At 28.6% G+C, this 27,492-nt stretch overlaps 2 protein-coding genes across 2 annotated transcripts in view; both read right to left on the bottom strand.

Moving 5' to 3' along the window:
- Positions 1-3,145: 3,145 nt before the first annotated feature.
- LOC100158812 (solute carrier family 23 member 2) lies at positions 3,146-22,030 on the bottom strand. The gene is made up of 12 exons (XM_003242347.4): positions 20,858-22,030; positions 20,136-20,293; positions 18,796-19,001; positions 14,918-15,044; positions 12,380-12,500; positions 12,166-12,307; positions 11,695-11,808; positions 9,177-9,316; positions 6,455-6,602; positions 5,237-5,316; positions 4,959-5,103; positions 3,146-4,102 (listed from the first exon to the last, which is right to left on the bottom strand). The coding sequence occupies exons 1-12, from the start codon at positions 21,017-21,019 to the stop codon at positions 3,960-3,962; spliced, it is 1,686 nt and encodes a 561-aa protein (XP_003242395.1). The 5' UTR covers positions 21,020-22,030; the 3' UTR covers positions 3,146-3,959.
- Positions 22,031-22,529: 499 nt separating this feature from the next.
- LOC100160879 (protein ecdysoneless) overlaps positions 22,530-27,492 on the bottom strand; it is a 7,618-nt gene continuing 2,655 nt past the window's right edge. The window contains exons 8-12 of the mRNA XM_001947553.5: positions 25,421-25,794; positions 24,851-25,062; positions 24,700-24,786; positions 23,111-23,229; positions 22,530-23,041 (exon numbers count right to left, since the gene is read on the bottom strand). Coding sequence (XP_001947588.2) covers positions 22,832-23,041; positions 23,111-23,229; positions 24,700-24,786; positions 24,851-25,062; positions 25,421-25,794 — 1,002 coding nt within the window. The 3' untranslated portion in view covers positions 22,530-22,831. The remainder of the gene's footprint in view (positions 23,042-23,110; positions 23,230-24,699; positions 24,787-24,850; positions 25,063-25,420; positions 25,795-27,492) is intronic.

The following is a 27,492-nucleotide window of genomic DNA, read 5'->3' as shown; positions in this document are numbered from 1 at the left end:
AAAAAGATTCAAATCTTGTCGTCAACCAACACGATAACAAAAAATAAATACGAATGATAATAATATGATAATATAAACGTTTTGAAAATCATATTAACATTTATTTATTTTATTTTATACCTATATAAATTTTTATACACATGCATTGTATAATTTATTTAAACGGATGTACACTCATCAAAATTGCAATACCTACATCCTTAAAAATAAAACTTATATTGCGATTAATGATAATGTTTATATTAGCTTGGAGCGATGACTAACGCCGTGCCACGCACATAATATTATGTTATTTACTACAGCAAAATTATAAAATTATCGTCATGTTATAATATAATACAATTAAATATGGCAAAACAAACAAAGAAAATCGAATGTCTTTGTACAAATGTATATTTTACTGCAAACATCAATTAAATCAATATCTACATAAGTATACACGTCATACTACAATAAACGGAAGTATTGAACAATTGAAAATACTTTTATTAAATAATTAGATATTAGTAGATATCATATAAAAAACAATATTATATATTGACATATTTTTTAATATTTCTAAATTATTATTTGTGTTATATTTGTCTGTATATATACGTATGACAATAACTGACGACGTTAAATTATATGCATTGCATATACCTTCATATTTTATATTTTGAAGCACGCAGGGTCTGGTGGGTAATAAAATTGTCTTCTTAATTTTTTTTCAATCTTGGGTACGATTGGATTTCCGATTATGACTGTAAAAACGACGAAACTATTATACATTAAAACAGTTACAATAATTTATTACACTGATGGGAAACTATCTATAGCGATAAGTCGACTTTTTTTTATCGAAAGACACTCAATTTACATATTTAAAAGTACAGTTACATAGGTAATAGCATTAGTATACTATCTATACTCAATGGTAATAAGCATAGTTTATAGGTAATTCCAAAGTTAAGTTCGATAATTAATTAAATAATAAATAATTACTGGTAACCAGGTATTTTATTTATTTTTTGTTTTTTTAATAAAATACCCTTGGCGACATATAGGCCATTTGGTTACCAGGTACATCAGTGGTGTATTGGTAAATATATTTATGGGTATACGCACCAATGTACGTAACCTAAACGATCAAATTATATCATCGTATATATTATATAACGTTATTGCAGTTCAATTAGTACATAGTTTTTAACATTATTTTATTAATTTTTTTATAATGTAACAATAGAAAATAAAACAAAATTAACTCGAATGTCAAAAAAATTAAAATAATAATAACATTATTATTATAGGTACAATCTATAGAAATTTCCACATAGATTTTTTGTATTCAATATTGGGTTTACTAAATTGAACTTAAAGTCTTAAAATACATTAAACACGACGCATATTGTTATACAACTTATATTCAATACCTACCTCAATTGATAAGTAATTCATTAATACATATAATAACGAATAACGTTTTTTTCCTATATGAATTATTAAATAAATTTTAAATCTTATTTGGTTTTCTGGTTATTTTGGAAGCGTATACCCGTAAAATAAGATTTTACCTTGGGTATACGCCGAAAATCGAAAATCTTCTGATGGGTATACGGCGTATACCCGCGTACCCGTACCAATACACCACAGCAGGTACTTCTTAAACTTTTCCAAATATCGAGTGGTTCTATGATGTAAAATTGAATCGCTTTATTATACAACACGATGATGCGCGTAAAACATACTATGATTATAAATTATACAATAATATATACAGTAGAACTTCCATATTATAACGGTCACCGAAGGGACTGTAAATAATGACCGCTATTTATAGGTGCACGTCCTACAGAGGTAGAATAACACTAGGATACATTCGACGAGACCAAAAAAATTGACCGTTAACGGAAGTTTTACTGTAATATAATAGGTACATCAATGTCATATCAAGTACCAACATCTGATGATTAGGTATATACTTATATAATGATATATATTATATACCCAACAGTTATAATATTATATACTCAAATGACAAATACTCAATACTACATTATAAAAAATATATGGGTATAGGCAGTGAAATGTTTTTGTACGATTTTAAAAACTTGTCTAGACAACATATCGCAATTATTATGTTAAAAACGTTTACGGTAGTTATACACATGCGTTCGCAGTATTACATTAGTCATTATTAATTTGGGTAAGTCCATAATAATATTATTATGTAGTGTTGACATAAATTTTCTTATTTTTTTCAGGTACCTAAACAAAATTTGTAAACAAAAAACAGCCTATATGTGTTACCTATCAAAAGTAGTTACGTTCGTTCTTAAGCACAGGCTATATGAATTAAAATTATTATTCAATGAACGCCAAACTCAATTTTGGAACAAATAGAATTTTAGACCTTCAAACTTTTTAAATTCAGTTCATATTAAGTATTTAAGTATTTGACTATTTAAGATCAAATAAATGAAAGAACAATATTTATTGTTGACATTAAGACCTCGGGAAAATAAGACCACAGGTGACATTAAGACCAACGAAATGACAATTAGACCACAATTGTAAATTTATTGATGCCAGTGACGCATTCGTTGAAACCCGCTCGCTTGCTGCTCTCGTACAAAAAAAATCGAAAATAACCCTCGACTTGCTGTGCAACACCACCTCAAATTGGTCAAGGGGTAACCGCCATATAACCACTCTTATCGAACTTATTATTCAAGGTGACAATAAGATCAACGTGGTGACAATTAGACCACGCGTTCTTACTGTTCTGAGGTCTTATTGTCCTTTTCCCATTTATATATATATTAAATTCGATACTTTTTGATATAAGATATATTTATTGTACGATATTTCAAACACTTTAAATTATGGTTATGGCCATTTTTACTACTATATATTGGTCAAAATATTTTTACTACCAGTACGGTATTTACCGTTATATAAAAGGACAGGTTCTAGAATCTTCAACTCGACCCTTCGAAAGGTTTTTCCCAGGCTGATTAAATCTACGTGATAATTTCATTTTTACCGACATTTTTGTGTTAAAGAAATTTATTATAACGACCCAAACTTTCACATTGGATCTGAGGACTATCGTGATGTTTAAGCCTATATTATAAATTATAATATATAAATTCGATCACTATCAAAACATATATATAATATTATATTTAAATAGACACAGGAAATATATAGTTCTGTCACGTTATGAAACGAATCAAGCGCGCGCAGTCGTCGAACTTTATAATACTATAACAAATAGTTAATGCATAAACATGATAAAAATTTAAAAAAATAAATTAATACACAAACATAATGTAAGTATGAAATGATTAAAATAAAAAATTGTGATCAGTCAATCGAATCGAATATAGGTACAATTATACATAGTATATATGCATTAGTCTTTATCGATAAACATATTTAGGTATAACCACAGATATCAAATACTATAAGTCGACAAGAGGAGGAAATTACGGCGGCGAAAAATTACGGAAACGCGGAGATCGTTCATTTAGATGCGCAAAGGAGTAGCGTTCTCTCAGTGCCCAGTTTTTTTTTTTTTATAGATAGCTAACTTGTCTACATTAGGTTAATCGATGTTGAAGTTAGCCACCATATGCGTGTGTGGGTCAATGTTTACATAACTATCTTATCAATACTGTATGATAACATGATATTATTATTCACACAGAATAAAGTTTTTTTATAAAATATTAAAAAAATATATATTTCTATTGCAATTGTTTTTAATGACAACACATAAGATTATCCTTATTCAATATTCCATTGTCAGATATAAAAGTATTATGACCATCAGATTGTTATCATGTCGTATTGATAAGACAATTATGTAAACATTAACCTACACGCATATGGCGGATAACTTCAATGTTCGATGTCTTGTTAGCTATCTAGTATTTTATATCTGTGGGTATAACAAAATAATATTACGTGTGTTAGATGAAAATTGATAAACAATAATTAATTTTATCGTAGAGGTGATCTGAAATCTTGTATACTTGTTCCTCGTCGGTTTTGTTGGAAAACTTGAGTTCGTCGCTGGGATTGTGGTACTCGTTCATCACGTCATCATCATCGACTAAACGAGAATGTAAAAAAAAAAATAATTAAGAAACAATTGATTTTTAGATATTATGTGTAAAATTATGCGTAATGTGTTGAATAAAGTAGTTATTATAATATTATAATTTATAATATATTAATATATGTAATATCAGTAATATACTAATATCACATTATTGTGTGCGGTTTATTGGCGTCTATACGAACATTATTATGTAGTGTAGTTTCACAGGCAGATATTTACAACTGCAGGGATGGTTTAATATTTGTAATTACTGATAAATTATTATAACCATGGAGATTAGTGGTGCTTCATGAATTACTTGGTCCTTGAGGTTTAAAAAAATTCTAGGGTCCTAGACCCTCACGCAGTCCCCCATCAATTTCCGGGGTGATTGAAGACTCTCATAATTTTAATGACCTGTAGACTCTCCCAGGTCTATTCAGTACTACCTACCTTAAGAGTGAATGCCGAAGGGTATATTTGTAAACTCTCCCAAGTCTATAAAAGCTTAGTTTTTACAATATAATTGTATCATTATAATATAGAATATAATATGAACATACAAATTTTAAAGAAATTCAAGAACACAAATTACTATAGTGAATAATAAAAAATAATATAAATCAATTTCGTTAGCTGTAAGCTATAATTATAGTCGAGATACTAATAAAATAATAAAATTATTAGTTGCATTGAATATACATTATAGTAAATAATAAAAAATTATAATTCCTTTGACCCTGGAGAGTTAAGTAACTTGTTACAAGAATCAGGAGAGTTTACTCCCCCCCCCCAACTTCGACTCTGGGTATTGAGTAGTTCCTATGCATGTAAAATATAAATACACCATAATTAAGTTGCACCATACCTGGAATAGTGTTATCTAAAATAAAACCAATAAATCCGCCGATAAATATTCCAGAGGACAGATACACAATCAGGACGTTGTTGACGGTTTCGTATTTGGTGTTGATAGTATTACTTTGTACCGTTGATAAGAACTTAGGAATCGCCTGTAAATAAAATTAATTTAAAATTTAGATTAATATAATAGTTCATTATTTTATTTATTTATGTGTCCGTCCATCTATTTGAACGGACGACAATAACAGCTTATCATATTGTTTTGTAATAAATTATTATTACCAATCCAAAAAATATTGACAATCCGAGAATATACATGTTCCTTAACGAGTTGAGATTTATGAACTGTAGATTAGACAGCGCTGTAAAAACAATGTAAATAAATAAGACAGTTAATTATCAACAATAAAATAAATATATTAATTGTTTGATAACAAAGATACATAGGTTTTAGTAGTCGTACTATAATACCTTTTTTTCCGATTAAAATTTTAAATGTTTTCCGATTTTTGAAGTTTTATTAATAATTTTTTTCAGATAATTCAAATTTTAAACAATAATATGATAAAAAAAAACACTTAAATTATTTAACTAATCCTCAAGAAGTTTTAACTATTGAGTTTAAAGTAGTAGTACATTTGTATATTAATATATTATTAAATAGTTAGGACTCACATGTAACGAGACCATCATTGTGGTTTTATTTAATAAACAATGTGTTTAGAAAACATTATTATAAGTATTTATATATTATTATTTATTATAATATTTAAACGCAGAAAACTTCTAGAATAACTTAGTAATATATATACATATAATATAGCATGTGTCCGCCAACGCCGTTAGAATAGATGGTTTATGTCCTATTCCGCGTAATGAGATGCACCAAAGTTTAATTTATTATATCGCACGTGTGGGGCAATATATTATATGATGTATACCTGGTTCGGTACACAGTACCTAGTGCCTACAGCAAAAAAAACAAAGAAAAACAAGGAAACCACGCACGAGACATAGACACAAAAATATGCCAAAAGGCAGTCCTCCGTCCACATAAGTGCAAAATATGAGTCTGTAAAAGTACAAGAGCAGTGGCGTTTCGAAGGTATTATTTTGGAGCAATTGCTCCTTCAAAATTGTTGGTTGGTGGGTGGTCCCCCTGCCACAAAATACCTTATCACCTAGGTGACTAGGTATATCGTAGAAATATCATGTCCGATTATACAAATCATTACAAATGTACGCATATTTTGTAAATTTTTAATTTAAACTTTTTTGCTGAGTTGGAAATGCCGTTATCAACATCAAGGGTATAGCTTGTATACATTTTTGCTCCTCACAAAAAATGAGTTCAACACGCCATTGTACAAGAGTACTATATCGAGTCCCCGTTTGAAAATGAGCATCCTTACATTTATAGTATCGTATGATACGCTAACCATTGGTACCATTGCACATCGACATAATATGACATATTAAGTAATATTTAAATATACTTGCCTACGGCTCCGATTAACACGAGTAGCACGGACGTCAATGCGCCGAGTACTGGATCTGGCAAAGTCACTAACAGTGCAATGAATTTGGTAAATATGGACGCGACGATCATTATGCAGGCTGCGAGTCCAATCACGTTTCTACTGCACACCTGAAACACCATGATTTACGCCATTATCGTAATGTACGATCAACGTAAGTACTTATAATATTTTCTAAATGACTTACGAGGTAAAACCAATGCAAACCTCGTAAATTTTTCATTAAAACAACCTAAACGCCTAGCAAAAATGTGGGCACTTCCTAACTCCTGTATAACCTGTGGGCTGTGGATCGATTTTAAAAATGCAAAGGCGTAAAGAGATTATAAACAACATGCACCGTCGGTCGAACCATATTTTTATATTGCAAATTATTAACTAATTGTATACAATTTAATGTTTATTAAATTTCAAACATTTTATTTTCGTAAACAGTCTTTTAAATAATTGCCTATACATAACCCCCTTAAAAACGACCGGTAAATATGACACGATAAAAAATTTTCAGATGGATTAAATTAATCATTATGAATGTTACTGATTTTGTTTTTCATATATATTTTACGTCTTTTAAATTCTACGAACGATGTATTTGTACGTGTATGTGTATTGTAAAATAATATTATTATGTTTGAATGTTATAACATATTTTAAGGCCGTTCGTGTAGGTGACTCAAAGTACACTACTAGTGCGAAAATGGCTGACGATATTGCAGGAGAATATAACAGTTCCATTAATGTGATAAATGTACTAACAATATTATATTAGGTACACTGTTACTATATTATTATGTAAGAACATAAAATTCAATTATTATTGAGTAAAATAAATAGTTACTTGTTTTGCATAGTACAAGTAAATAAACGTACAAATAATATTACAACCATAATATAACTGTTGTACTTTTAGTTTATGTTCATATTGTTTAACCCGACAATCGCAACAATATATAATATTATACATTTATGAACGCATCGTGTGTGGAATTTAATTTATAACAGTTATTATTTATTTTTAAATTATTAAGTGTAGGAATAAAATAAAATTTAATCTCGTTTCAACGGGGTTGGAGTTTTTTGTTCACTAAAAGCGTCCATCGCCTGTAGTATTATTTTGCCGTGAATTAAATTGATTTAAGTATAGAGGCAATGCAGTAAATGGATTGATAAGTGTTGGAAAAAAAATAATACACTTTATATTATATTAAAGTTCACAATTATAAGTATTTTAAATTTTTTAACAGTCTACGCGCATGCATGGAATTGAAATAGTATAATAAATAACCGTTTGGATTCGCGTGTACCTACCGACCATATATTATTTTTCCAAAGTTACATTTGATAAATGCTGACCTATTCGATGCTAAAATATTATCGCTTAACGTGAGCTAATGACGATTGTGAAGCATAAGTAGATATATTATCACACAATATTAAAGAATTAAATAATTGTTTATTTTACTAAAAAAATTTTGTTTGTTGTGTATGATGATATTATTTATAATATAATGATTATAAAAATGTTTGAGAAAATGATATTATATGTAAGATTATATTATAAGCTGACTAAAATCACTGGGCAGGGCATTGGTGAATGAGCGAAATATATATATAATATAATATAATATATAATATATAATCTATACAGACATTTTTAACCACGTATTTAGAAAATCACGTTTGCTTCAGTATTATTTCAATCGTAAAGATAATTATAATTCTAAATGCTCTAATTTTAACGAGCATCTAAAAATCAAACAAACGAAAAAATCACTACTGAAATAATTTATAATTAATATATCGGTTATCTTGCAGGTGGCTATTGAAACATATGACGTTTTTGACTATATAAAAAGTACGCTATGACAAGGTCCCCAACAGTATCTACCTATTCCAGATCAAAAAAAAAGTAAAGTATTATTTTACTCTGGAGTAAATAATATATTGCGATAACCATTGACATGGATAATGTTACGATTATAATACATATGTTTGTCGGATGATATTAATGTATTATAGTTTTATGTGATTTGAGATTACGTTTGTATTTTATATCTATATACATACAATAAAATATAAAATATAAACCCATATATACGCACGTAATAATATGATGTATAGTATGAAACTCGAGACTAATACATTTATTTTCTAGCGGATCTGTCATATAAGCGCAAAAATACGAACTAAATCTTCGTGACCAATGGGAGCCAATAATTTTTTTAACAGAAAACTACCTCGGGGGCCTTCCAGCTTTCTTCCGCTCCCTCACACCAACTCATGCCTAATAACAAAATCTAACAATAACATTTTTTATTTATGATTTATGAATAGGTACGCGTAATGATAGTTTAGTACATAATATTATACTAAGTACATTATATTATTATATTTTACCAAATACCTATGTAAGCTAAAATATTTTAAAACATACAATTTTTATTCTTTGAACAATGCGTTACCAGTCATGGACGTGGTAGTTAATGTAGTTAGCTGCATTGGTAGCTAAAAGAGACTTAATATCCGTCAATGGGGCCAAGATTAACATTATGTGCAATGATGTCCATTGTATATACTCTATAATATATACTCTATAGTATATATTTAAACGATAATATAATAAAATAATACTGAGTTGTCGATGATGTGTTATTAAATATTATTATTATTACTGGTATACTTACTCGAGTAATGCCGATGTTTCCCACATTTTCGCTGGAAGAGCTAACGCCGGAACCTGTACCAAAGAAACCGGCAAAAATCGTACTGATACCTTGGATGCCGATACCACGATTTACCGCATTGAGTGGAGGCTTTGTCAAATCTACAACAATAAGCCACCGACGCACATTAAATATTAAGTGCATATATATAGGTATAGTTTTACATACTCGCTTATTGGTTATTTATATAACGATTAAAATATGTATTGTTAACACCATTTAGGGTACTAACTTACTATATCTACTATACATATATATATATAGCCATATATAGGTAACACAATATTGAATATGTAAGGATTTCTGTTACGGGGAAGGATGTAATTTATTTATATCAGATAGTACGTATAAATATCGAGCACACACAAGCACATCGCAACCCATCATTTATTGAATTGAAAAAAAAACTTTATACAATGGTAAAATATTTCAGAAAATTAAAAATAATTATTATTGACTGGTAACGGCCAACAGCTGTAATTTATTTAAATCAACAACCTCATATACCACGCACACCATTGCCTTATAGCAGGTGACTGGCTATGTTCTTAATTCGAAAAAAATTAGCAGTTATTATTAATCTTAGTTGGATTATAGTTGAATAAGTGAGGAGTAAGCTAAAAATTGTCATGTAAACTTAAACGCAATTTCAGTTTTTTATGTATTTAAATGAAACTGACCCATGGGTGACTCTGCTCCCACACCCCGAGTTAAAATACCTTTAGAATGCTTTACTTTATTTTAATATAATATAACATAATATATTTTTTTTTCTCACCCACTTTCCTACATTTAATGTACATATTATAATTATACATCTACCTATTCTATACGTATTACTAAAATTAAAAATATTTTGATTAAAACAAATTACAACATTTAGGTACTCAGGGGCGTGCTCGCGGTGGTGGGGGGGGGGTGTCATATCCCCCCCATGAACTTTTTTTATACGTAATTTATAGTTCTTCGATAGTTTTGGTTTACTCAGAAAAATAATGTAGAGTGTAATGTGTACCTAATTAGTTTTAATTTAATTTAATTTTTTAGTTATGTTAAATATTATCATACATATTATTAATTATTATAAAGTATATATAATTCATAGTCCTAATACTAAGGTACTACTGGAGTCTGGAGTTTTATTCACCACACATAAATAAAGACAACAGTCTAGCTGAACTAAAAATCTGGCGAACAAAGTTATTGCAAAATAATGAAGTAATTAAAACTGGCCTGGATGCTCTTAAAATTTGTAGCTCCTTTATTTTTACGAATTTGAATAAGCTATTAAACATTTTATGTGTACTGACTGTTTCAACATCCACCCCAGAAAGAATATTTTCAACGTTAAAGAGGGTTAAGACATGCACTAGAAACTCAATGCTTGAAGTATAACTCTTTTAAACTTAAACTAATGTCCAACTAACATTCAAAAAATACGATCGTTTGAATGGATTAACGTTGTTGGCAGTACATAAAGATATCAATGTTACACCAGATGAAATTTTAGATGATTCGTCCAAAAGGTCAAGAAAACTTGAAATAGTACTTTAGGTTAGGTAATTGTAACATCTCTGAAATCTTAATTTACATTTTATAATATGTTAATTTTGAATAATATGTTACCTGTATTATGTATATAATATAACATTGTGATTTGTACTACATTACCCATTCCTAATTCCTAAACCAGATGAAGTGTTAGATGAGATGGCCAAGAAGCCAAGGAAAATAGAAATTCTTCTTTAGTTAATACAAATTATATAGTTAATATACAGTAAATATTATATAGTAAACTATATAGTTAAAATAAACCTACATGTATATTATTTATTTACGAATTGGAAACATTTTATTTATTAATATTTCAATTTGAAAGTCTAAATTTATTAAAAAGTTTGAAGTTTAAAGTTGAAGATTAAAATTTTTATTTTAAGTTGTTCAGGGGGATAACGTAAATTAAAATATATATTCAGTGGAAGGGGGTGTGACAAGTCAAAACTGAATATCCCCCTCTTTTCGAAAAAGCTGAGCATGCCACTGTAGGTACTTATATATATTATATTATAATTGTAACCGTCGATTCGAAATTGGAAATTTACAAAAAAAAAACTAGTATCGAGTATCAACTATGTATTCTTGACAAATTGAAATATTATTCGTAATTTATTGTAATTACTAATTTTTAATACATTTATTAGATCTATATATTATGTTATGTGTGTGGATCCGATTATCTACTACGGAAAACACGTTAATAATGAATGTCGTTCCTTAAACTTTATAAAATAATTTCTTCAAACGTTTACTGTATTATAAGATTAAATAATTAATAAAGAATTTAATACATCAATTAAAATACAATTTTTGGTGGGGCTAAATTTAATATTGGAAAAGCTAAGCCCCTCCAAGCCCCCCCTAAATTTCTCCTGCATGTATGTCGGTAATAAATAATATCATCATAATATATTATACTCACTGGAAAATCTCGCACACGTGTAATAATTGGCGACAGACTCTACAATGTTGGCGAATAGCGCGGGTAACATGGCCAATATCGACGTCAAGTTAACTGTCGGCCAACCCCATTGAACTATAAAAACAGGTAAAGTAATTAGTATTGGTATAATAATATAGGCGTATAAGTACGAGTATAACTCGTGTCAACAAATTTTGAGCTCGAGTTATTTTCCTTTTCTTATTGATTGGCGGACTAAGGGTGTAATATGGTGTATTGAATTATGTTTGAAAGTGATCTATCACGAAAGTGGACTGTGTGGCCTCTAGATTTCCGTTCATTAATTAATAATTAATGTGTTACATTAATCAGAAAAAGTAAAGAGTTTACTTTTTTTAAAATACCCCTGACACGATAAAATGGAAACACGTTTTGTATCTTTAAGCAGAACTCTTAATATGTTGAAACGAATTCCCAATAATATTTTATTACAAGGGTAAGGAATTTGTAACATCAGTGCGTTGCGCAATACTCCAGCCTTCGATTCTGTATTCGCCGGGTCCGATGGTAATAGACAATTTTTGGTAGTCATGTAAACACACACGAGCCACATAATGCCCACGCTGAGTGATATCTGGTTAAAAATTTAAATTAATAAATAAACAACAAAGTTCATCGTATGCGCGGGAGATCATCTGTGTCTTACCGAAAACAGTGCGAAAATTTTCAACCGCACTATGAACAATCCACCTTTAGACGAGTATACTGGCAAGGAAATGGCGACTTTTCGCAAATATTGCGAGAATAATGTCAGTAAAAATAACGTCCTGTAAACACAATAAAACATGTGAATTAATACGATTGTAGTTATTTGAGATCAGCATCGATCAAAGTCAAGAAAATAAATCTTATTATTAGTATTCAGTGCTGAATAAAGTTATGTTATACCAATATTCATATATAATACTGTTTGTTTAATATATATATATATATATAATATAATATTATTTATTATTTATCGCCATTAACCAAACAGTATTATCTTACAAAGTACACTGGTCACAGCGTCATATATAATTATACGATGATAATTATATGAAAATTACTTGTTTAAATATAAGAATGTTAATATATATTTATTAATAATACTTAAAAGTTAAAACTATAATAAAGGCATTTCGATCACGCACAGTAAAAATTTAAAAAAAAATGCTCAAGGTTGAAATAGATTATAAAACACTTTTCGACAGATTTTATTGTTCATATGATACTGAAATTTTAAGAAATATTTACTATCTCTTTTATGTGTTTCGTAAATCCATTCATTTTATCTGATCATTTTATTGTTTTTTTTTTCATATATTTTTAAACAGTTTTCTAAAAATTGTGTGTTATTCAAAATGTTAAATGTCGTAAGCGTATTATACCGATAAGGATTGTAGAACGATTATTAGAAACTTAACTTATGGGAAACATATTGTAAAATATATGACATAATGTCGAAGTTCCTGTAATGGCGGTAGGTTTTCACTTACAAACAAATCCGATGATCGAGAGTCAGATTTATAGATTTTTATTTAGGCTATTCCAATAAAAAAACCAGTTTCTCTAGTCGGACCCTCAAATTTCCTACAGCGTTTTTTTCTATTATGTATGGGAGGAAATTTGAGTGTACTGGTAGGTACAGTTTTTTCTTTGTCATTAGAAAATAGATATTTGGAAATATTGTCCACGTTATTGGAGTGAGATTAAAAAGTGATATTTACACACAAATGTCAAATACACGATACCAAAAATTCCAATTTGCCCCACTTACTAACAGCCTTAATAACTATAATTATATCTATTAAAATGTGGAGCGTTAGTTTTCAATTAGGTAGAGGTATTAAAATGTATAAAATTGTAAAAGTGACGTAAAAAAAATAATGCGAATATTTCAATAAGCGAGGAATAAAGTTGTAACTTGCAGCAATTCTAATGGAATAATAACAGTTTTCAATGGAAACGATTGATGTGTTTAATTTTACATTAAAATATTTTTATTAAGAATTTTATCATTAAATACCTAATTGGTTGTAATATATTTCAATACGATTAATATCACAACCTTACCCAAACGCTTTTTAATCGATGTTTGACGTCACGCCGTCGCGGTATTTTAAGTTATATTAATGTATATACACATTATATTAAACATCATTAAAAAGACTTTAAAATTTGAAAAAGGAACATTTTTATTTTGTGTAAAACAGCGCATTTTTTAGTTATAAAATACAACCAAAAATATTATGCTCGAAAATGTGTTGATATAATGATATGATGTGTGGATAACCCAATATTTTATATTTTATCGGGCAGAACGTATATAGTCAGTATACAGTGTGTAATCGCCAATTGAGAACACTCAATATCTTTGAGTAGGGCAATGCAATTTAAATTCTGTTTCCTATTTGGTTGTTATGACATAAAAATACACTTTAAGATGGCCTATGAATTTTTTTAACTTAATTAAATTTGAGCATGCGCAATACAACTTTTTTTTCTTAAATGACAACCACCTATTTTAACTACTAATTTTTATTTGCCTAGTTTTTTAATGCATTTTGGTAGTTGAACCAACTTTCTAAGTCCAAAATTGACCAAGTTACAGCCAATCAAAATACGCGCAATTTTCAGTTTTTTTCATTGTAATTCTGAAAATAATTGTTCTAAACATTTTAGTTACATCATAGTTCACAAATTAAAGTGAAAATTATAATACCGAACATTTAAATATCGTCTAAATTAATAGTAATGAAAATGTTAATCCAAATAAATTTTAGAACAATTATTTTCAGAATTACAATGAAAAAACTGAAAATTGCGCATATTTTGATTAATAACTTGGTCAATTTTGGACTTAGAAAGTTGGTTCAACTACCAAAATGCATTAAAAAATTAGGCAAAAAAAAAATTAGTAGTTAAAATAGGTGGTTGTCATAAGAAAAAAAAGTTGTATTGCGCATGCGCAGGTCTAATTAAGTTTAAAAAATTCATAGGCCATCAAAAAATGTATTTTTATGTCATAACAACCAAATAGAAAACAGAATTCAAATTGCATTGTCCTACTCAAAGATATTGAGTGTTCTCAATTAGTGATTACACACTGTATATACTCAGTTTCTATAGAGATCAACCGTTGTAACTTGGAAGTTTAGATAACTATACATAGTAAAATATAATTTATGATTATAATATAACTTACATGATGGCCGTAGTCCAATTTCCTGACATGAGAAATACTCCTTTTTCGATGACCGACAGCCCTATGAGGCACATGGTTGGCACTACGGTCAGCGGCGTGATGTATTTCAGCGATTTTCCGACAATGCCTGCAAAGTAATAACGACAAGAATAAAAATAACAATCAATTATTATAATTATATTATTAAAATATTTATGTGATATTTATAATATACAATATATATAGGTACCTACATAATGTATTATATATACTAAATAATAATACTTGGTATATACTATATAGACAGATGGCGTATCTAGCATTTTTTTAATGTTAGGTGCTAACAATAAAGCTCCTTAGGCACTTATCACGATGAACAACTTCGAGGTAGCAACAAATCTAACCTATTTTTTTGGTAGGAGTCTACAATTAATACGTTTAGTTCAACGTGACACCTGATAAGTGATATCTAAGTAATTTATAATAAAAAAAAGTTCAATATGCGGAACGGCAATTACATCGGTTCCCAAGCACCCGGGGGGGGGGGGGGGGGGGGACTAATCCGACCACGGTATATAAGGCATATAGGCAATAGGTCCGTTTTAGAGGACATTTATTCCCTGGACGCATTGGATATAAATTATAATAATGTAAAATTATAACTTATATTTGTATCGCATTATTTTATTGGAATATTAATTACAATCATTCATTAATAGGGTATTATTTATACTGCACGCCCCAGTCACCGATATACAAATATGCTTTATTTTAGTTTAAAAAGTGTATGATAATGAAGGGAAACTGGCAAGGTGGTTGTTCACTGCCAATCACACATTATCAAATGACAATAATTAATAAATAATAATTCACTCGTGAATTATCTATTTTTTTTACTTTAAAATGAGGGTTAGAGAGAGACGAACAGTGATCCAAATTCTGGCCATAAACATATTTTACTTTTATACATTATTATAATTTTTAATTATTTTCATAATTTTTAATAATAAAAATAAGTGTTAATTTTACTTTATGTATGAAACTCTTGTAGATATTGTTACTTTAAAATAACAAGACCGTACTCTATATAAATTCAATATTGTAATAAATAGTTAAATATAAAATTATAGTTTTGAATATTAAATTATCCCAATGCTATTATGTTGAGACATTTTTTTTCTTATGCCACGAATATTAAGAAGTCTCTTTAACCTTTAACCGCCCACCCATCGGCCATCACCTATAATCTTACCTTTGTATATTATTATTATTATTATTATTTTATTTGGCGACAAAGGTTAGGTTATTATAGGCGAGGTCTCCAAATGACCGGAAATAGGTTCAATATTGAATACAATATAATATAGGTGTATAAACATTTTATATTGTATACGCACAGTACTAAGGTAGTATAAAATTGTATTAATATCATCGTTGCCGCCATACTTAAGCCTGTCTGGTTTTCTGCAGATTGGTTGACAACGGCACACAATTAAAATGTTGTTTGCTATAATAACGTGTAACAGGCGGATATAGGTACAATGTGTCGCCGATAATGATGATATAACGATCAGTTCAACCCATACATATATGACATTTAGGGTATAGGTAAATAGATGATTTTCTAACTAGGTGAATGATCGATTCTAACGAAAGTGTTATGGATAGTGATAATATTTAAGCAATAAGCATATATAGGTACATATTAATTATATTATTGATGAAAAAAAAATAATATTTTCTGTTTTTCTGTACTTTCTTCTACATATAATATAAACTATATAATGAACCATCACCTACACCTATAACTTGGAATAATCCACGATTTTCTGCAGTCAAAAAACAATTTTTACTAAAAATTAAAAAAAAAACACATTCACAATAATAATTTATTCAAGAGTTAGGACACTGCTATTATCATATTAGTTTCAATAAATATAAAAGTAAAGACGATTTGAGGATCAATGGTATTAAATCTCAAGAAAATCATATTATAGTACATATTAATTTAATATGTTCTGTGAATAAGTAGAAACAATGCCTGATGAGTGATGACTAATATCATATCAAACGATTAATTATGTAATTAAATGTGACGGAAATGGCCAAAGAGCAATAGAAACTAAAATAATCTAGTCAATTAATATTTATATTTAATGGAGGCAGAATTATTGTTTAGAGAAAATGTATATTTAAACTCTTCAATTTGATAAAAAAACATAAAAAGATGCTGGTTTATCTATCCAGTATTATGTGCACAAACAATGATCATGTATATTCAATGAGGCTTAGTCGATAATGAAAAAATAATAAATAAATTATAATACACCAACTGTTAAGTGGTAACGCGCATGAAATATATCATTGGAATAACCGATAGTGTTTTGCAGGGTTTCATCATAATTAGGGTTTTAAAATTTCATGAAATTTATTTTCTTGAAATATTTCATTTCGATGAAAAATAAAAATAAAATGCTTATTATATCTAAAAGTTTATAGTCGTCAACTTCTAAGTGAACATTTTTAAAAGTTGATTCACATCACTCAGCCACATGCACACACATATGCGACTTTTGCACAGTTTATAATTACTGAATATACACTATTATTTCATTCACTGTTGGAATTGACTTCAAATTTATTTCAAACCATTATCTTTTGGATCGCTGACGGTCCGCATACAACAATATTTTAAAACTCATATAAAAAATGTTTTTATTCCCAAAATAATACCAGGAATATTTTTCAGCACAACATAATATATAATATACAATTATGAAATAATAAATCAACAAAAATAATATGTTTTTCTTTATTTCTAAGTATGTAATCAATATATTATTTCTAATCATCTATAACCGAACTCTTTTAAAAGATGTAAAAATATTTTTCATAATTTCATTGAAATATTTCAAGAACGGTGAAAAATTTCAGAAAAAAGTTCAATTTTCAAATTCAGAACCCTAATCATAATAGACTCTTGCATAACTAGGGCAAAATGTTCTCCGAAATAAATATCCCCAATTTAGCCAGGCAATTAATGCTAAAGGCAGTTATATTTTAAAAGTTGGATTTATGATGTAGGTACATTAAGGTAGGTACTAAAATATGCTTGCGCTTTGCGGCAGAGACTATTGGGTGGGTGGATACTTGATAAACACGGTTAACAGTAAACCTTTATTATTTTTATTATTTTGATATATGCACAGTCTGTATTTGATGGTAAAATAAGAATATGAGCTGAATAAAATTATGCATAAACAAATTGTGAAAGAAACCAACCCATTTACGATATTACAACAGTTTTCTTTTTTATTTATTAGTTAATATAATATTATGTTAGTTTAGCAAGTAGCCTCTACATCATCTGCACTTCAAGCATCTTGCAGGATTACCAAGGGTTTCATTAGTTGATACGGTTTCAATTTAGGGTGTTATAGTGAAGGAGCCAAAACGGCCAAAATTGGAAGCTCTTGTATGATGATCTATGTTTTGTTCTGAACAGTGTTTAAATGAAAATCAATGTGATAGCTGTGATAAGATATATTATGTAGGTATGATGGGAAATTAGTTATTTTGCTTTTGGTAATATTTTGAAATTATTTTTTTTCAGATTTAAAATGTTTGCATCTCCCCATAATTATGAGTCTAGATTGGTTTTAGAAGGAATTTATATATGGCCAGTTTAATATACTTAAACAGTTATAAACATTATAATATTTAATACTGATAACAGTAAACAGTATTACAACATTTTCCCATCGCGTTTTCCCGTTTAATTATTAAAACTATAACTAGAGGGAAACCAGAAATCGTATGATGGGCCATGTATAGTGTATATTATACAGGAAAATTGTTTTAATGCTTAAGTGATTTTAATGTTATTTATATATTCTTACCAGAGTACCCCAAAAACATTTGAATGATACCGACGATGATCATAGCGCCTTGGATGTTCCGAACACGGAGATGCCATACCTGCGTACGGGCCTCGGGACCCATCGTGAACAGATCGATGTTGCTATTACACTTCCATTCCGGCAAATCTAATATGGGTAGTGTGCAGGAAAGGAACACAAATCCACTGGTCTGCACGATCGGAAGCCTATTTAATATTATATTTATTAGATTTTCATAATACACTAAAAATAATGCTATATAATATTAAAGAACTTAAAATATAATATAATTTAATAGTAGGTATAATACTAATAACTAGGGCCCGGATTTTTATGCAAATGCATATTAGTAATAATAATATAAGTATATACGGAATGATATTTTTATCGCAAGACACATATATTTTCATAATATAATCTAACTTACTTACCTATCAGTTAGACTCTAGCTGTATAAAAGAGAGCTACAGTTCTGAGGAGCGTTATTAAAAATGGCCGCCAAATATACCAAGTAAAAAATTGCAATTGAGAAGGATTTCTGATAGTTCTGATAGTAATACAATAAATATAATACTATATACATTATTATCATCGTTTTAGTTTTCTTTATTCATTACATTATATAGTTTATGGTTTAATAACTATTTATATAAATAAATAATAATATTTACAATTAACTTAAATAAAAACAAAATAAAATCAAAGAAATATCAGTGACACGCTATACGCCTATACAACAATTGTATTTTGTCAACGGTAATATTTCAGATAACGGTAAAAACTTAATTTTAAAGGAAAAAAAGGTGGGTATAGGTGGGTGTCGCTCTGCTGTACAAGGGGGTCACTTTAATGGATGGGTGTTAAATTTGAATCCAATGATATAATATCATTGTATACGAAAAACGATTCCGATGAAAGACGGTCAGCCTATGATATATTAAAAGTATACAAAGTACCTATATTTTATGATATTATTGTGAATAAAGTAATTTATTTGCCTGTTAAGTAAAAATCGTAATTTTCCTTTGCAATCTTTTGCATTCCAAAGTACCAACTAAATTTAATTTTCTACCAGAAATGATTCTGAAGTAGAAAATTGAAGCATTTTCACTAAGTACTCCAAACGGTGATGAAAGGCACAAATTATAAAATATAAATGAAAAACACAATTTTTTTGTAAAATCAATACATTCATCGCTTCACAATCTAAAAGATATCACTATATTATATTTCTTAACCTTTAAATATTATAACTATATTTTTGTAGGCCTAAATTTATATGATCAATGAAAATAATTAAGTAATATACCTATATGTATTATATATTTATATATCCTCACCTGACACCCAAAATTGTCTGCATCACGGTTCCGATGCCGGCCATCATGACGGCCGTGGCCAGCAAGTGTGCTCGTGCCGGGTCTTCCGGCAAAATGCATAGTTTTGGAGCCAGAATATTATACACGAAGATCAAATAACATAAAGTGGTCACTACGTTCTGCAAAACGTATATAACAATAATGATAAATACATATTTTTTGTGTGTCCTTAATTCATATTTTCACACATTACATTATATATATGTATAATTATTTTACTATGAATAATAAAGCATAGGTATATATAAATATAGGTATTTATAATAAGTTACCAAGTCACCCTATATTGCAGATGTGTAAGATGTGTTAAACATTAGATTATTTTTAAAATACTGTAAGAACCAACAATGATTGACTAGACAAAATGTGGATAATTATTTTATAGTTTTAGTTTTAACTGATTAAAATTATTTTAAAACACCTACTCTTAAATATTAAATTAATATAATTATATTATTAAGATTAATGTTCTACCCCCCCCCCCACAAAAAAAAAAAAAAAAATCTCAGATTTAAAAAAACAATACCTATGCATTGTTGAAGAACTATAATTTAAAATACAGGCATCGTTGTCGGGATAATTAATAGATATTAGGTACCATTACGTTTAGAGTGGTGGAGTCGCCAATGAAAAAAGAAGATCTAAGCAAATTATATATTTTTGTAATATTTGCATAATTTTACCTGTACGGCCAACAGCGGTGTCAGGTACGATGGCGGTTTTCCGTTGACGCCGTATGCCAGACAATCGTCGACGCGCTCCTTATTCTCTGGCTCGTCTTCCAAGTCACATTGCATTTCCAATGCAGCGTCGTTGTGGTCTAGTGCCACTTTGATCAAGTCCATGATAGGTATATTATATTGTCGTTGTTGTTTGGTCTTCGATCACTTGCACCCAGGGCCGCGACGGAATGCGAAATAATAATAGCGTGATGGCGCGCGAAAATCGGTTTAAAATGTTAAGATCTAAACTGTTCGCAGGCCTCGGGAAACCGATGTCCAATATATTATAATATCAAACTGAACCTACCGAACGTACAACTGCCGACCAACTGAAACGGTGATTAAAATAATATAAACTTAATAGGTATTCTGCTCGTCTGCTCCATTTTATAACATACTAATCGTCTAAATCACAATAATAATAATAATTTATCCCCGCCCATCCTCCCGCTCAAAAACATGATTTGGAACATTATCGGTTATATTTTTTTGTCCGAATCAATTAACACACTCACACACGCACACACACATCATTCGGTCCATCAAGCTTATCGGCACACATATATTATTATTGTTATATTTAGTTTCCGATGATCTTTGCCCGCGTAGTCTTCACTTATCAGTGAAGCGTCTTTTAAGTTTTAACGCCGCTCGCGTACACACACGCGCGCACCTATATTCTAATATTTATTATTATTTATTACGTGTATATTATACGTACCTGTCCGTATGAGTTTTGTGATTGCTCTTTCGTCTCTGACAGGCCACCCCGTCTATTGGGTTTTATCGAAATCCCATTTAATACCCCGTCCCAACCACTTAAGTATCGTTTTGTAAGTAGGTAGGTACACTTTTAGAAAACCGCGCACTGTAATTTTCGATAATTTTATTTTAACGACACAAATAAAATACAATTATACAATATTATTAACGTATATATAAAAATGAAATCATGGGAATCTGTTCGTTTTCGACGTTTGAACATACTGCAGTTGCGATTTTTTTTTTTTTTACTTGAGCCCGGCGATTAGCTATTGTAAGGATTTAATACAAATGGTAAAAAATGATTTACGGGTTTAGTAATAATAATGTCACGGTAGATATCATAATATTATATATTTGACACAATACAATTAGTAATAATTATAAAATTACCTTATTTATTGCTCATGTGTCCTGTTTTTCTTAAGGAATTCAAATTTTTTTTTGTTTTTGTTTTCTTTTCAATGGATATCGTACATTTCATAACAACATGACTCGCAAATTAAATCATTTTTTTTCACCGTCTAATGTTAATGAATTTTTTGTTGGAAATTTTTGATTTACCTACGCTTATTATGATACTTTGAGAATTATTTGGTTTTTGAAAACCAAAATCATTTTTTTTTTTAATTGTTAATCTTGTTTATGTTAATTTTATCATAAAAAAATCAAACAAATTTTTATAAGTTGAATGGTTGATTTCCGCAAAGTATCCACACAGATACTCAGACACACAGTGCTCAGACTTTAATGTTTAGACAAGAGTTTGGTAGAACAGTATAGATATTATAATAGGCTGATGTATATGTGTTTGAGCTGTAAGCAAAAAGAATCTAAAAGGTGATTTTTTAAACAGAACACCGTTAGAGAATTCAAATAGAATTAGTTGATTTTATTCATAATATATAATATGATGAAACAAATCACGACTAGAGTAAATAAACATTATCATGGATGATTTTAAAAGATAGTCATTACCTGACGTAAAAAATTTGATTTTTTTTGTAATTCAAAACTTAATTATGATGAAACATTTACTTATATTAAAAGATATAAAATACATGGAATTATTTAATTTGTAAAAACTAGATAGTGAATTAAATATATATAATATGTATGTATAAAAAAAAATTGTATATTAAAAGAGAAGAATGTGATTTGTACTTAATAAAATTATTTGGAAGGTTCTTGACCCAAATTCAGACCAGCTGGTCCTAAAAGGTTGCCAGCAGGTCCTGGTAAACCAAGCTGTTCTTGATATGATTTGAGAATGTGTTGAAATGTATTCACATCTATGTCAACAGGTTCAAAATCTTCCACATCAGAGAAATTATCTTCTTCGCTGTCTTGACATTGGACTGTAGGATCTATTCTAACAGTTTTCTGTAAGAAAGAAATTATAAGAACAATGTAAAAGAAAATATATTGGTAGACACAAGGTCAAATACATACTTGTAATTTATTTTTGTCACTTGTAGGTTTTTTCACAAAACTACTTCCTAAAGATGTAGATGCTAGTTCTTTATCCATTTGAGCCATATAACTAGAAATGCTAGCACCAGCCTGACTTCCTAAACATCAATAATGAAAAATGTTGTTCAATTATTAGTAAGTAATCAAGTGAGTAATTTAAAGGACACTTCACCTACATTGTCCTTATCTTACAAACATTCAAAATAGCAGTTTTGTGTTCAGCAGAATCCACATTGTATAATTTTAATATAACAGTGAATTGATTTACTATCAAATTTAAAGTTAAGAATATCTTATGGGTTTTTATGACACCGAATGACATTGGTGTAAAGTCAATGTGTTAATATAAATAATGTTGAATTAAATATTGTTTATTTGTTTTAAATAAAATTACTTATCAGTGTTACAATAGTATTTTTTAATAATGTAAGATTACATTTTTATAAAATTTGAGTATCCTTTAAAATTATATTCAATTTTGTATTTATCCATTACATATTTAGACAAGAGGACGCTACACCCACGTATGTTGTTTCTGTTTATAAACAAATAAATGTCCAACATACCAATTTGCGTTCAGAATTAATCAATATTATGTATTGTTAATTTTAATATTTAATGAATTGTTATCAAATTTAAAAGCAAGAATATTATCTTGGCATATCTTAAACTTTTATTGATATTTTAATTTCAAAGTGAGTTATAATTATATACATACAATTTTAGTGTAAGGTATTTCTTATTTAACATACAATATGCATAACTAACTAGGATAAAATATTATACAATTATATGATTACAAATATTCACTAATGAAAACATTTTTAAAATGACATGACTGTAAATAGAATCTAAGTATTATGAAATGTGCAATCAACATATTAAAAGGAATACGATGAAACCTCAATAATTCAAATCATTCGGGGACAAAAAAATTCTAATATTGTAAATTCGTAAAAAAAAATTTATGTAGATACATGTAAATGGGCTATAGACCTCCTCCATTAATTAATAAAATACCCAAGTAGGTAGCTCCATTGGGAGCCCTCCTACATCGTGCCATTTCATGTTATGTAATCCTCTTCATCACTATTACTTGTTGTGCTTAATTGTATAGTTGTATATTTTCATATTTAATAAAAAAAAAAAAAAAAAAATGTAGATACATATTGAAATGTGAAGGATTAGACTTTAGAGATTCCTTTTAGTTATCAACAATTTAAAATAAAGACATTTGAGTTATCAAGGTTCTACACAACTAAACAAAACTTATCCTAGAAACTTTTCAAAAAAGTAGTCATGGGACTTGAAAAAGTCAAGTAATGGGATTTAAAAATATACATAAATTCAATTTTAATATCTCTCTGACTGTTGGATTAATGTTTGTTGATATTTAAATGTAATATAATCATTAATTAATTAAAAGAAGTTTAATTTGTATTTAATAATTACTATAGCAATTTATTTAACTCATAAGATTATAAGATAATCCAATTGAATATGGGTACAGAAAATGACTATAAAGAAAATATATTTGAGACTAACACAATTAATAACAATCTTATTACCTGACATTATGTCATCACAATCACTGCCATATGAATCCATGTCAGAACTGTTTGACTCGTCCCAATTGTCTTCAGGAATTTTAAAATCTAAAAACAATAACATTTGTAAAAACAATATTATAAGTTATAATGTAATTAATTTAAACCATACCTAAAATACTTCTGAGCGCAGCTTCATATTTTTCAGGTTCAAAATTCACATTACTTTTTTCATTTATTTTATTTTTCTTTTTATTGTATCTAACAGCTACCGCATCTTTGTCATCATTTGTTGGAAGCATTACATCTGGTCCACAAACTAATAAGTTGGAAAGCTTATCATCATCAGGTTTATCTTCATCATCCGAATCATCAGAATCATCACTGTTAGTTAAATGATTAAATCATCAATTAGACAATAATATGTTGTAAGTCTCCATACTGAATATCATAAATACAAGTATATAATATATGTACAATTATACTGCGGACCACAAGCAAACGTATACGGCTTGCGCATCCGAATGACTGCACTCTGCCGTCATTTTCCCCACCATACAGCACCGACGGGTAATGCTGCTGCTGGTCATATGGTGGGGATGCGCAAGCATAGACGAGTTTTAGTCAGCAGCTCTGTGCGTTCTCTCGTGGCCCGCAGTATAGTTGCTAGAAATTAAGTAGCAAGGTAATTCAAGTGGGCAATAATGAATATTCCACTTAATCATAATTAATCTACACTTGCCTAAGATGATTTTTAGAAAAATCTGCTCCATTAATATCAGATGCTTGGTTCAAAAAGCTTCTAATCTTGTCAGTAAAAGAGGAAGCAAAATTAGATGCTGAAGATTGTTCAGAATTTTTCAATCCAAACTTCTGTTCAAGAATACGATCTAAATCAGATGGTGATACATCTAACCACGTTTCATCATCAGCTGGTTCTAAATCTGAGATATCGCTTTTTAGCTGAACTAATTCTTGTTCAGTAACACTATCTAAAATATTTTTAATTCTTTGACTAATTGATGGAGATGATAAATATTCATCTACATTTGATAAGTAATACTGTTTAGCTTGATCTTCTAATAATTTGTATCCATTTGAACCTTCGTATAAATTCTGTAATAAACACATACAAATATATGAACTTACAACTTTGTGATTTCTAATTTAACTGACAAACAGTAATATTTTGTTGTATTTATTCATAAAATACAATTTACTTTGGGTAATGTTGTGTTATTTCTTAAATATTATAAACACAAAAATGAAGTGAAATATACAAATTACCAAATTATATCGTTTAATTTAATATTTAAAATTTTTAAGTAAATATAATAATAGGAAAAATTTTCAATAAATGGTACTAAATAGGACAAAATTAAAAATAATTTCAAACACACTAATTGGAATCAAGACACCATAGGATGCTAAATGTATGTACTAAGAACTTATAGTTTTCTTTCTTGAATAATATTAATATTTATTGCATTATTTGGTATATTAATAATAATGTTAATATTTTATATGTAAAGGCTCATAAATAATATATTAAGAAACCAGGATTGACGTATGTTACAGGTGTAGAGTTTAATATTAAATTTAAAAGCTATTTTTTTAAAATACTTAATTTATCTAAAAATGGCCAGTTTTTTTGAAATATGAAAATGTGTATACCAAAATACTATAGATCAGGGATTTTCTACCTATGCCTCATGGCTCCCAGTATTATGTGTGTCGTAGGTTATTATAAACCGAGCCACATCAGCAATAAATAATGTAAATTTGTTTATTTTATTATTTTCATTATTCGTATGGAAGTCGTTTACATTGTTTTGAAAATCGGAAGAGTCGTGGACCCAAAAAGGTTAGGTTAGGTTAGGTTAGGCTAGCCTAAAAAGTCTCAAATTCTCAATACATTTTAAACCTAAAACAAACCAAAATGGATGTTATTACGTCATACTTGCACAGTTACACAAAATGCAGTCTGAAATGTATTAATATTATAGTTTTGAAAAATAAATAATAAACAAAACCTTTCACAACAAAAGATTTTATCATTTACTGCTCATCATATTATTAGTAATTTATAACAATTATTGTTATTTATAATCATATATTTTTACTACTGCAATATTTAATAATAGTTTTAAAAATAATTTTAGTAAACAAATTTATTAACAGTTTAATCGCGTATAATATATATCCTATTATTCTATGCCAGACTATAAGTCTATTATATTATATTCAAATATATGTTATAACTAGGACTCGGAAGATGATGCATTTTGCATTTTTTTTTAGAACTTTTTAGACGATGCTCTCCTGGCCACAAATTTGTTTCATTAGCATGTGAATCTGAAAAACTAATTTTTATTTTGCATTTTTTTACTTTTTAACTCTTTAGGTAATTTTTTATTGTTTTTAAGGTCATCAACTTCCGAGCTCTAGTTATAACTATATCTGAAGGAACAAGATATTTCTCATAATACTAAATAACTTTAAGCAACTTTTTTTTTATATATATAAATTGTTGACTTGTAATAATATAATTTTTTTTTGTTAATATTTTGATTTAATTTAATAATCTTATAGGTCTTGTCCTAACCTATAATCGATAATTATATTTACAAATTAATTTAATCCAAACAAATATATGTGTTAACTCTAATTTCTTTCAAGATAAAAATATTAAAAGATTTATATTTATGAGGAAATATCTTAGAATCACGGACTAAGATAGTATGGACTGGTATCGACTACCTTATCAGTGGCCCTAAAATGTTTCTAAAGCCGCCGTAAGGTACAACTAGGGGT

The sequence above is a fragment of the Acyrthosiphon pisum genome, chromosome A2 (genome assembly GCF_005508785.2).
Source record: "Acyrthosiphon pisum isolate AL4f chromosome A2, pea_aphid_22Mar2018_4r6ur, whole genome shotgun sequence".
Taxonomy (NCBI): domain Eukaryota; kingdom Metazoa; phylum Arthropoda; class Insecta; order Hemiptera; family Aphididae; genus Acyrthosiphon; species Acyrthosiphon pisum.
The sequence above is the reverse complement of the archived record's forward strand: the minus strand, read 5'-3'. Positions and strand labels throughout refer to the sequence as shown.